This window comes from Dermacentor silvarum, chromosome 3, assembly GCF_013339745.2.
Source record: "Dermacentor silvarum isolate Dsil-2018 chromosome 3, BIME_Dsil_1.4, whole genome shotgun sequence".
In the NCBI taxonomy this organism is placed as follows: domain Eukaryota; kingdom Metazoa; phylum Arthropoda; class Arachnida; order Ixodida; family Ixodidae; genus Dermacentor; species Dermacentor silvarum.
In genome coordinates, this window is record NC_051156.1 from 114,983,902 (window position 1) to 114,997,107 (window position 13,206).

Genomic DNA, 13,206 nt, shown 5'->3' on the forward strand with positions numbered 1-13,206 from the left:
CATTATTTTAAGAATCAATGTGTACCACTGCGAGCAAAGTCCGGACTGTAGCAAAAAAAAACTATATATATATATATATATATATATATATATATATATAAGATTGCGCTTCTTGCATACAATTTGGGTGACTCTCACCGTAATCTGAGTTATCACCGCTGTATGCTTTCGCATGCTGTGTTGCACAGTGCCTTATATGGTAAGATTATTCGGCCCCGCCCTCTCATTGATCTGCCCGAAGGGGCCAACTCTCATAATGTACTTCACTGTAAAATACCTTCCTGGTATTAGCGACAATGCAGTTCTTCGTGGCTCATTTTCGGTTGCGTCACCTTGTGCAAGCGATATTAAAATGATCTATACTCTTTACGACAACCTGGACTGCGCAAATATTAACAGCGAACTTGGCACCTTCTGCGCATGGTTCATCCCATCTTTCTCAGAGTGTTCCGCCAAAGATAACTGGCCTCTTTTTAAAGCTAGGATGCTCATGAACACTTATATTCCTGTCATAAATTTCCTACCCCTCATGTAATACCCCCTAAGTGGGGCATTTGAGGTACAAATAAATAAATAAATAAATAAATAAATAAATAAATAAATAAATAAATAAATAAATAAATAAATAAATAAATAAACTTAGTGCCCTTCCACTCTGTAAGGAAGGACGAGCAGCGAAGCTGTTATGTGTTCGTCTAAAATGACGAAATTAATTATAGGTATGACTATATATATGCAATTAAAGCAGCAAGACTAATGCGCCCTAATCCACCTTAATCCCACTTAATCAACCTTAATCTTCCCGAATCCACCTTAATCCACCCTAGTCCTGCTTAATCCTCCTTTATCCACTTTAATCCACCTTAGCCAACCTTAATCCACCTTAATCGCCCTTAATCAGATTTAATAGTACCCTCATCCACCGTAATTCCTCCTTCATCCACCTTTATTGGTGGATTGGTGGGTAGACTGTGACTTAATGGTCAGCCATCACTGGTTTTGACACTTATGTTAAGGACATACATAGGCTACTGTGGATTCAATTTTGTTGACGCGACTTTTTTCTACACACCTTGCCGACGCACGTACTTATGGTCACAACCCAGCCATATACAGATTCATTGTAATAAATAAATAAATAAATAAATAAATAAATAAATAAATAAATAAATAAATAAATAAATAAATAAATAAATAAATAAAATAAGTGTAGGCGCACGTAGAAAAGAAAGAACATTTAATTTCTACGTTTCGGCCAGTGTCCGGCCTTCACCAAGACTCTTGATAAAGGCCGGACCCCGGCCAAAACCTCGAAATTAAATGTTTGTCCTTTTATACGTGCGCCTGCACTTATGTTCATTTATACATTTCTCTCTCTCTCACTCTCTCTCTCTCTCTCTCTCTCTCTATATATATATATATATATATATATATATATATATATAGAAATGTATAAATGAAAAAATATATATATAGAGAGAAATCGCCTGTGGCATGTAGCATAATTCTTATGATTGAGCAGGGTTATTCGATGAGGCGGACATTACCAGCACGAGAAATCGCAACACATATTCAACTAATTAACAAAAATTCACTAATTAACTTCATAGTTAAGTACTTTACTACACATATCGCAATATACGAATTGTAGCCGGTAAGCTTGTCAGGTGTATCCACCTGGAATGAATTTCCAGAATGACACCAGTTTGCAGATATACGCCATCAAACTCGTCGTAAAAATGCACTGTTGTACCACTTTTCTTTACCAAAATGCTGTTTTATACATTGAAGCGCAAAAGTAACTGGAACGCCCATGTATTTCGTCCCACACTTTGGGCAATAATATCTCGAAACTGGTGTCATCCTGGAAATTATTTTTCACGTAGATACGTCTTGCAAGCTCACCGGCTACAATTCGTAAATTGCAATATGTGCCGTCCAGTAATTAATCCAGAAGCTAATTAGTGAACTTTTGTTAATTAGTTGAATATGCGTTTCGATTTCTCGTGCTAGTAATATCCGTCTCTTCGAATAACCGGGCGGCTCAACGATGAGAATTATGCTACTTAGCTGCCACAGGCGATTTATAAGACTTCCGTAAAACTTAAAAATGAAAACCCTGTACATATATACAGGTTGTCCCAGCTATCACGCAGCGCGATTTAAAAAAAAGAAAGAGAAACGGTGTTAGTACGCGAAGCAAACCTAGCGCGCACTGCTTCCAGTACAGTGGAGTAGCCGCCAGTAATTTTTTCGTTACTTAGATTCAATTAGGTAGTTGTAATTAATTACTAACTCGAGAAGTACTGTCCTAATTATCAAAGCGTCAATGAGAAAATTGTAGAGCAACATGAAAAACTCCCGATACAGCTTTCTGTTGCTCAATACGTGCTACATAAATGTGTTTTTCCGAGCGTGGAAGAAGCCCGCGAATGCACGCAGAATTGCCGCGCGCGCGAATGGCCGCTCGAGGCACTATGCGTGTATTCGCAGGCTTCTTCCACGCTCGGAAAAACACATTTGTGTGTGTGTGTGTGTGTGTGTGTGTGTGTGTGTGTGTGTGTGTGTGTGTGTGTGTGTGTGTGTGTGTGTGTGTGTGTGTGTGTGTGTGTGTGTGTGTGTGTGTGTGTGTGCGTGCGTGCGTGCGTGCGTGCGTGCGTGCATATGTGTGCGTGTGTGTACGTGTGTGCATGCGTGTGCGTGTGTGTGTGTGTGCGTGTGCATGTGTGTGTGTGACAGCGTTTTGACACTCCCAATGCTAACGCATTAAACGGAAAGCAGGCGGCCACTAGCTCCTCGTGACGTAATGGTCTTTGGCAGCATCTGGTAGAGGAGCTACATTATATATTTTTTTTTGTGAGAAAAAAGATTGAAAAAATTATGAGAGGTTTAGCGACATGCCTTTTCGGCTTCTCACTTTTCCTGCGGTTTCACAAACCTGGATGCCCTTGTTGCTTCATTTCGCAGAAAAAGTTTACTACGTGCTCAACTCCCTTATTGGAGTAACATTTACTCCCCTCATGACTGACGACACGAACAATAAAGGTTGACGAGTGTCGTCATGAAAAGACGACAAAAACACTCAAGGCTGGCGGCGACGCCATCTTGAAATTGACGCATCAGCTCGCCGTGACGTCATGGATTTTGACGTCGTCTGCTCGGGCCTAAAGTATTTATCGGTAAAGATGGGCTACTTCATATTCTAAAAAAAAAAATCCATGACTGAACTTATGAAGTTTCAATAGCATTTACTGAGCCGGAACGGGCAAAATGCTAAAAACATAAATACTTCGCCATCCGTGACGTCACACTGAAATGCCCGCGCTTGGGGCTTTAGCGCGAAATGTAAAAATCACACTTAGAGCGCCCCCGTCTCTTCCAGTAATTAACATATTCGCGCGAAATCGACGAAATCAGAGTTTTCACGAGAATATTTTATCCATCTAAATTGATTCATTGTTTCTCTTTAGTACTACCCTTTGAGTACTGAAACATACTTTTTGAAGTTGTAGAGAGCTTATACTGTCACGTAGTAGTGACGGTGAATAATAAAGCAGCAAAACTGTGAATGACGAAACTATACAAATTTTTATTGGTCGAACTTGTGCCCACCAAAGCAAGTTACACTGACAGCTCAGCTATAGCGGCGAACACAGTCGGCGATCGTCGAAAACTGATCAGCGAGTCAAGCGCGTCGGCTTTTATAGATGAGTCATCGAAGGTTCTACAGTAACCACTGGTGCCCGCGTGTCTTCAAGAAAGTACTACACAATTCGCGTCGCGCATACAATCAGATTGCACAAGCTTCGGTGGCAACATATTACGGATAGAACCATCTATAGCATTCGAGAAGTTTCCGATACATACAGACACGTCCTGCGCTGGGCGATAACACTTGTTAGACGGTGAAACATGGTCACCCGCGAAAGATAACAAGTACGCGTGTCAATACTACACGTTTCTAACACAATTTGACACAAAAGTCGTCTTGAAATACCAGACCTGGGGTCATCGTCGTGACGTCATGAGTCATGACACTGCGCAAAATTTGTTCACGTCGTGTAGCAATTAGGTAGGCTAGGTAAGTACTAACCGCTTAAACTCCAGTGGTACGTCTCATAACACGCATTATCACCCATGACATCTGCAATATCAACACTTCATTCATCCCGGACCCATTAACCCAAGAATAACCTCCCCGAAAAAAATTGTTCAATCATTCCCGGTAATGTTAACTTATAACCAACTTGTCTAATCTTTTGAAACGCACTCTTCCTCTACTCCAATTAACCCACATTACCTTTTTTTTATTGTTACCCTACTGACACAATTAACGTTGTTCTTTTTGTAATTTCTTTTTTTTCCCTCTCTCTATTTTTGATGTTGTGTTCGTTATGTTCTGATATTGTCACGTCGAATGGAGCCCTCCCCCATATATGCCTTCAGGCCTTTGAGGTGGAAATCAATGAAAACAAGTATTAAACGCGGTATTTCTTTACCAATTAATTGACCGACACTCAGGCAACTGGAAAGATATATTTTGCTGATCACCATGTGACCATAAAAGCACCGCATGCGAGCAAGCAACGCCGCTGCTGCTATATGTTTATACAGCAACACGCCGCTCATCATTGCGAAACATACAACCAAACAAGTTAACAACCCAATGCCGGCTTCACTGCACTGCGTCACACCCTTGCAGGTTATTGGAAGAGCGTCAAACGAGATGTCTAGGGATAGGAAGAAGACGGCGAACTGTATCCGACAACGCAGGCAATTTATCGTTTCAAAAGTAGCGGCGACTTTGGCCTTGCAAGGTCAATATTCGCACCAGCGAGTTTTTCTCTCGTTTTCTTTCTTTTGTGACGTCGCGAGCGCACAAATTAAACGCGCGCGCGAGAGAGAAGTGCTTTCTGCCGCATCATGTAGAAACCGCGACATTTGCTGTCATAGAAGAAACCGTTACAACTGCCAGCGACTGCTGCGATAAGAGACCGGCGCGCATACGCAAGACGAGCTCGAAATCGCTTACCAAGTCTTCCAGGATAATCTCATCCCGTGTGGCCCGCACGACGCCCGGCATCGCGTCGTTCTGCTGCTTTCCCGACAAGCTCAGGTTCACATGCGATAGCGGCATACCCGATAATGCTGAACTTTCAATAGCTGCACGATAACAGCCCTACGTGGGCGTGCTTGCGGTGCGCGTCATGTTATCGCGCGTATTGCGCATATCGAGCGAAACGACTGAAAGCTGCCACTCCTCCATTCCGCACCGGCGGTCGATAGCAGACAAGAGAGAATCGGAATCGAAACTGAACTTTTAACGCCAATTTTCTTCTCATAGTCGCTCAACTTTTGTCACCTTGCTAAAGTTTTAAAAGTAACACTTTTGCTTCAAGTAACAATTTTAATTTCTTCAGTGTTTACAGAGACCGAATAAACCGTAAATAACAAATATCTTCTAAGTAGTAGTTGCACGTCTTACCCAAATGGCGCTGCTGTGTTACTCGTAAAGACGCACGATTCAAGCGGTCAACCTTGGCGAAGAAAACGTGCTCGTGTTTTGGTTTGTGCACATCGAAACTTTTCCATTCTGCGAAAGCGCCTTGTTCAATGGCTCGTCCGCTAACTGTGAGTGGAGTTTGTTTCGAATGTACGAAACCTTTTTTTTTTTTTTTTTTTTTTTTCGATGGATGGCTCTAAACAAGGACTTCTCGCTTTTACACGTGGTTCAGAATTTGCGCGGCATCAATTCTTAACCACGTGCTGCTTTGTCCGGTTTTCTCCCGTTCCCGGCACCGTGAGATTTTAAAATGCCGTCTTTTTGTTCATACTTTCCTTGCGCTTACTTGTGTCCTTTTCTTGTGCAGGCTTGGATGCGAGGGTGCTTGAAGACGTCGTACCTCGGGCCTCGCCCCGTCTCGAGTGCTTGGTTCTCGCGTCAGTCTAACCCGGAAGAATGGGAGGCACTTAGCGGTGATCTCCTGTCCATACACTCGAAGCGTGAAAAGGACATACCAGTCTCCAAAAAGCGCAGGTACTTTAGCCACCTTAGCCTCAAGAAGTTTTGGGTGTTTGTGATTCATGAATTATAAAAACCGAATTGATTTGGATACATTACGTAGTCGCAGTACACCCCGCTCAACGGAACTTGAGGCGGAAAGATGTTCTAAATAATCTACGTCATAAAGGCGTTGAGATTTAAGGTTATTGTTATATCGATGCAAAGGAGGGTATAATTGGACCCTACTTCATTTGTGTTGCGCAAATTGTACGTTTAAGACCTGGAAATGTAGCTGAGGCTCAGCATAGCCGCTGTGTACGAAGCAACACTGCAGGATACCAACTCCAGCCCCTGCTGCTTGTGCGATATTGTAGCACACTGAATAACAACTTTGTAGGTTGTCACAATTGTCATGCTCGTCATGGTTTCACTTGTCACTTTGACACGATTAGTCAATTTGACGACATCCATTATCACTTCATCCAAATGCTTGACAATGTTATTTGATATGCTGCAGTTTTACTGTGCAGTAGAAAGTGCGCACTATTTAAGGGCCCCCTCACTAGGTTTGGGCATTGGTGGTAGACAAGTGCAGTGTGTAGATCATGCGCTGCAACCGAGTCTGCAAAGTATCGAACCATTCCACGCCTTGAAAACAGCTGGAATGTGTGGCAGTGCACGTAAGTGGTCGCACTGGCAAGTTTATTCACAGTGCAGTGATAGCAATGGCACACGCTGAAGCACGAAATTGTCCAAAACTGAAGTTACTGAATTCAATGGTAACAAATTTCATGTGCTAAATCTGCAGTGCACGCAAATATTTCAGTGATGGGCTACACTGCATAGTTTTTTTTTCGGGAGTGCAGGAATGAAGGAGCATAATCATGAAATGAGAAATTGCAGTAAGTTGACGTTTCATTAATGTCTATTTGTAATGTGTGTACAAGATCACAGAAGTCGTGTTTTACAGGTACAAGCTGTGAGTGTACTCAAGGACAAACAAAGCTTCTCCTCCACTACTATAAGCAATATTTCTCCTAATAGGTCCCATGAAAAAGTTCATATACATAAACTCTTCCAGTGCAGTTAACATGAAAGAGACATTGGGTGTCGTGAGGACAGGCGACCAATGCTGAAGCCGTTATAAAGCAGTAATGAGAAGGAAGTTGGATGCCATTGCTGAAAACAGCAAGTCTGGTAATTCACCAATTATAATGACCCTTATGAGGACGAAATAGAAAGAGTACAGTGGCTCGATAACAGTATTGAACCGTCCCAGCTGCGAGATAGCAATGGAATAGTGTCAAAGAATACACTGTCCGCGGGTTCAAGCACTCCATCAAGCGAGCCAGAGGAGCTGGAGGAATCGGTATTGGAGCGTACTTCTAAAGCAGGCACTTCTGCTGCCTCATCCTGAAATACGCCACCAGTTGAAGAATCGAAGCCAAAGCCGTCTTGTCCTTCAAGTACGAGATTACAAGAATTGAACTTTTTTTTTTTTTTAAGTAATGGTGCATGTACAAGCACGGAAACAAGCGAGAGCTGCAAGATTTCATGAAAAACAGCGCTGTCAAAAGCAATAGCTCGCTTACAATAAAGAACTATACATAGCAAAAGCAAAGCAACATAAATGAAGAATGTGGCTTTGAAGCGTGCTCTTGGGCACAGAGGAATCGAGGGCTATATGCTTGCAGATGCAACTGCCACATCCAGTGCAACGAAAGCTGGCAACTCTTCCATAGATATGCCAGCCACACACCTAAAGCCATTTCTGCGAAAACAACTTGGCAGACATTGGCAACAGATGTGGGACACTGAGTCTTCCATCAATAACAAAAATATGGCGAACTGAGGTAATTTTCTGTCGCCTTAGGATAGGCCATACCTATGGCACACACTCGTATCTGTTGACCGGTAGCGAACCTCCTACTGCTGTAAAGCTGGCCAGACACTGACCGTCCTCCACGTCTTGCTGGAGTGTTGGAAAGTGGAATCTGAAAGAAAAAAAATGCTTCCCTTTAGCCTACCGACAGTATTCCTTGTCATCCAGGAATGTTCCTTGGTAGTGACCCGTTTTTTCACAGAAAATCAGTTTTTAACTTTTTACAGGATGTTGGCGCATTACAAATTATTGGCCGACAAGTATCGTAGCATCGCCTCTCGTCAGAGGCTCCTGCTGCGATAGTAGCACTATGTAGAGCACTTGCCTCCAGGCCGTTGCGCTTAAGGACCTCGGTGAGGTAATAGTGCTACTGGTATAGTATATACGTTTTAGTATTTCACTTCTTCAGAGTTATATCTTTTTGGTTCACAGCACACCTCACGAGCCATTGTCATTAATTTATTATGTTTATATGTTGCTACTTGTTTTAGGCCCCTATACAGCTGCGTTATATCTTCAGTCAGCCACGTTACCCTTTGTGATTATTTGCATCATTGAGTACATAACGCCATTGCCCAGCGTTCTTTGGCCATTACTGGCCCTTGCGCCATGAAACACCACATATCATCATGAAGCGTGCTCTTGGTATTGATGTAAAGGGTGAATGACAGGGCAAAGTTTTCTTTTTGAAGTGCGCTTTATTACGTAAATAAAATTTCTCTCTTCAAACATGTGTCATAACCATACTTTAGGCTGCTGGTACAGGAAGGAAGTCGCAACAGTGCAAGCTTTGTTCAGGCACCCACAGTAGTTTACAGGTGCCACTTTCTTTTTTCAAGAACCTTTGCCAGCACTTTGTTGCACTTTATTTTGCCCAGCCTGTGCATTACTCTGTCTTAGCAGACGCATCGCTGTCATCGCATGTGCTTCGGTGCCACTGGATGTCATCAGGTGTTTCCGCATTGTTTGCTTCATCTGGCTCTAGATCTCCGAAGTCAATGCAAAAGTTGTGCAGTATGGAGCATGCAATCGCAAACTTGTTAATCCAGTCCACAGTGCGGAGTTCAAGGTACAGAGGGGTCCACTGTTAAAGGGAACACCGGAGCGCATGGTGTCTGCTCTGCGCCACCGCCGGCCGGCGGCTGCAACGAGTTTCGCGCAGGCGCAGTGAGCTTAGTGGGCGGTGCTCTTTCGTCATCTGGTGCCGCGCTTCGGATCGTCGCGGAAAAGAAGCTCGCGTGGTTCGTACTTGAAAGCAGCCACTTTCCTTCCAGCTAGAAGGAAAGTCACGGGATTGATCTATAATCAAACAAATGTCACCCTGGACACCAGCAGCAATGACGCTGCTGTCTTTTGTTCGCCTTCTTGATACATACATAAAGCACTGCCCGCTTCACAAAAGGTTAAGTGTGCACTTCGTTCGCCACTAATCCACGATTGCTCGAGTGCCATACGATGAAAGGCAGCGTATTGTTGAACCGTGGCAAGGGAAGTACAGACAACGCGCTATTGCAAAACTAACGCAGAGGCCGCTCAATACAGTTAATAGAATAGACAGTCATCGGCGTGTGGGGCTGCATGACAAAGGATGGCTGCGGGCCTCTCGTCAGCTTAGAAGGAAAATTCACGGCCGACAAATACTGTGATGTCATCGAACAAGTTGCGCTCCCTCATGCTGCAAATGGTGCTTTCCAGCCGCATGACTTCCTCTTCCAGCATGACATCTCCCATGTGCACACCACAAAAAAGCTCGATCACTTCTGCTGCGTCACCAAGTGGAAGTTCTGGGCTGGTCACCGCAGTCTCCCGACTTGATCCTAATAGAAAACGTTTAGGGTACCATGAAAAAAGGCCTTAGCAAGTCAATGCCTGCACGGGCTCTCTGCGGCCAGCCTTTGGAGCGCGGTCAAGGCTGAATGGGAGCGTTTGAAGCAAAATGCCTCATTTTGTGAAGCCTTGTATGCAAGTCTTCCTTCTAGAATGAAGGAAGTGCTGGAGGCAAACGGCGACACAACCAGATATTGAGCGACGCACGGGTTTTCTTTATTTGTTTTGACGCATGGTTTTCTTGAAGCCCATGATGACGGCAGTTTGTAGGAGCACATTTTACGTCAAGTCCTAATGAAACGGTTATAGCGCTCAGTGTTTTGGAGGCGTACCCAAAAATGCCTACCGTAATCAGAAAGGCACGATTTGTAAACGTAAACAACCTAAAGGTCTAGAACAATTTGGCATGCTGCTAAACTTCAACATCTACTCGTAACTAAAATATCTGCAACTGCGGGAGTTCAACATGTTACGCATGCCAATACATTTCTTCATCGATCTTACTGCTGTGAATTCTACTGAATGAGCTTCAATGGCGCTTGTGGATTCTTTGTTCAGCATATATACCCACAGCAGTGACTCCAATATGCCTTAGCGCGCATGAGATGGCCACTATACACGCAGAAATACTATCTATTATTGTTGTGTCCCAAAGAGACAGTCCGCCAAAAATTCTCATGTTTTCCTTGCGAGTTTGAACGGCAGAAGTATCTGCGAGGTAATATCTTGCCCCGTCTAATTGGCGTTCAGCCTTGCAACGGCTAGCTTTCCGAGTGTGACCATGCAGCCTCCGACAAGCTTTCAGAATGCGTGAACGGGTTGCTTTGCGACGATACGAAGCGCGGCTGCAGACGGTAGCAGACAACGAAATAGCACCGCCCACATCGCTCACCGCGCCTGCGCGAAACTAGTTCTAGCCGCCGGCCGGCAGTGGCACAGAGCAGACGCCACATGCTCCGGTGTTCCCTTTAACAGTGTACCCCTCTGTACATCAGATGTTTAAATTGGTTCTTCAGGTTACCAAATGCATTTTCTGTTATCACTGTGGTCGCTGAAAACTTGCCATAATTTAATCTCTCGTTTGGTTTTTGTCAGTCCACCATAATTTCTGAAGGGGGTTAATAGGTGTTCTCAGAGGATATGCTGCATCCCCAATAAGGTGATAATTGTCCTTGCGTATAGAAGAGTTTCTTGGCTAGAGGTGACAACCAGAACACACGAGAGTCGTGAATATTGCTTGACATGCCAATAAAGGCACCAATAAAATGCCTTTTGTTGTCACAGACCGCTTGCAATGTTATTGATATGTAATGATACGTGTTGCAGTATGTTGACAATCTTTCCTTCTGCACACTGTACTTTAATGTACAAGCCATCAATGCACTTGAGAACTCCAGGCATTCAGGACACCTGCAGAGTAGTAACGAAATTAATGTCTTGTAGTCCCGTATGCAAACTGAATCGCAAGAACCGAACAAAAGCGGCATTACCCTTACTAGCAACAACTACACTGATAAGGAGCACACCAACTTCCTGGAAATCCCTTTAGTTTCTCTCGGTTGCTGGAAATTCCACGACTGATGGCCCTAGTGTTACAATAAAATCTGCAACTCGGTGGAGAATTCAGTGCACTGAGCTTTCCAACAGGTCGAAGCGGCTTGCCACATTCCGCATGCAGGTTTTATTGGCTGCGTACCTGCACAGGAGGTTAGATTGCACTGAATAATGACCTGAACACAAGGAAGAATATTGTCAAAATAGGCATAAATACTGATGTTTGTAATTTTATAGTTATTACTAGTCAAACAATGAGTAATATATCAATTTCAACAGATTTAGCCGGTACACCACTCTGCCTGTTCGCTGAGCACATCGAAGTCAGCAATTAATCTCTCGGCTATTGGTCACACCAGCCTGATGTGCATATGAAACTGTGAGCATAATATATTTACTGCTAAGCTACTTTTTTAGCTATTGGTGTGTTAAAAATTCTGATACCTCTTTATTCGACTAGCAGTGAACAACATCCTTGACATTGCTGACGAATTTTGGTCTCTTGGCAGGGAAGTGAAACATGATTTCGAAGGCTTGCTTGTAATCGGTCGCTTCAGCCTCGTTGTCAGATTCAGCGCTACACGAGTTCGAACTTCAATTTCAACAGATTTAGCCGGTACACCACTCTGCCTGTTCGCTGAGCACATCGAAGTCGACAGTTAATCTCTCGGCTATTGGTCACACCAGCCTGATGTGCATGTGAAACTGTGAGCATAATATATTTACTGCTAAGCTACTTTTTTAGCTATTGGTGTGTTAAAAATTAAGTGTCACATTCAGCGCTGTCGCTCTCAAGCAGCGCAAGCAAAAGCGCGTGACGCGGCATGGCAGCGTCGATACCGGCGTCCTGGCATGAATGGAGGCGTGCTGGGAAGAAACAGGAAATGTGTCATCCAAGAGTTCCGGTTTGCTCCGTCTACTTTGACGGAGCAGTTTCGGCTGCTCTGTGGAATGATCTCTCCTCCGCGTGTGCTCTTAAGCTGCCATTGGAACAGTGTTGCTCCAAAAAGAGCAGAAAATGTTGCTCCCGAAGTGCTCCTAATCTGCCATTGGAGTTCACTATTAAATAAATGAGTAAACTACGCCTATCATTTTCACATTGTGTTACTGTCTCTTTTAAAAAATGAACACAGACAGTGCTGTATGCCTTACGTCGCACTCCCTCGCGTGTGTTCTCAGAATCGGAAGACCAACTCTGAAGGCAACGGAGCAACGTTCAAGCAAAGAGCAGGCGCCAAAAACATGCCTCGGCAGTGAGCACGTGTTCGGACTGCACCCTGTACTGCTTGCACTGCGTGCACGCAAGCGAATCCTGTACGAGCTGCACGTTGATGCCGGCAAGCTGTCCAGTGTGGGCAGGCTGGAGCAGAGCCCGTTGCTGCTGCAGATACTGGACCTGGCCAAGAAGCAGGAGCTACCCGTCAGTGGATGCCCACACAACCGCCTGCAGCAGTTATGTGGTGGAGCGACCCACCAGGTGGGCGAGGGCTTCACGTGGCGCATGCGAAAGTGCATTTGGCACATTAAAGAGGGATGGTGTTAACAACCCTTTCTGGTCCAAATTTCTTAAAAGAAGTGCCTCCCGCATTCTTAGCTATATTGCACAAGCGTCCATCGTGTCATTTTAGCGCCTTAAGCGGTGATAATCAGTGAGACTGGCAGAAGTACTCTCAAGTGCATTAAGCACTCTCCTGTGAAAGAGTTGTCTAATGCGATGTTCCCTTCAGGGTGAAGTACGATCATATTATAGTGTTCTCGGGCAATATAGCTAAAAATACGGGAGGCTGTACGTCTGAATGACAAAAGTCAAGGGAAAATAAAGGGAAAATTTCCAGTAGGGGAGTTTTCAACAATGCATTGAAACTTTTTCTCATGAACTGTCAAAAACTCGGATGTTGTGTAGTAAGCAAACTGCGGTCTTTCTTCAAACTTCATTCAC

General features: G+C 44.1%; 2 protein-coding genes across 3 annotated transcripts in view; one reads left to right on the top strand and one right to left on the bottom strand.

Annotated features, from left to right (window-relative positions):
- Nucleotides 1-5,249, bottom strand: part of LOC119445722 (ABC-type organic anion transporter ABCA8-like) — a 136,908-nt gene extending 131,659 nt beyond the window's left edge. The window contains exon 1 of one of the 2 annotated variants that reach the window (XM_037710005.2): nucleotides 5,033-5,249. In XM_037710005.2, the coding sequence (XP_037565933.1) occupies nucleotides 5,033-5,137 (105 nt within the window). In that variant the 5' untranslated portion in view covers nucleotides 5,138-5,249. The remainder of the gene's footprint in view (nucleotides 1-5,032) is intronic. The other variant, XM_049663555.1, reaches the window with a different exon arrangement.
- Nucleotides 5,250-5,332: 83 nt separating this feature from the next.
- The window catches only part of LOC119445728 (rRNA methyltransferase 1, mitochondrial), a 59,284-nt gene continuing 51,410 nt past the window's right edge, over nucleotides 5,333-13,206 (top strand). Inside the window, exons 1-3 of the mRNA XM_037710015.2 lie at nucleotides 5,333-5,631; nucleotides 5,871-6,037; nucleotides 12,447-12,744. Coding sequence (XP_037565943.1) covers nucleotides 5,614-5,631; nucleotides 5,871-6,037; nucleotides 12,447-12,744 — 483 coding nt within the window. The 5' untranslated portion in view covers nucleotides 5,333-5,613. The remainder of the gene's footprint in view (nucleotides 5,632-5,870; nucleotides 6,038-12,446; nucleotides 12,745-13,206) is intronic.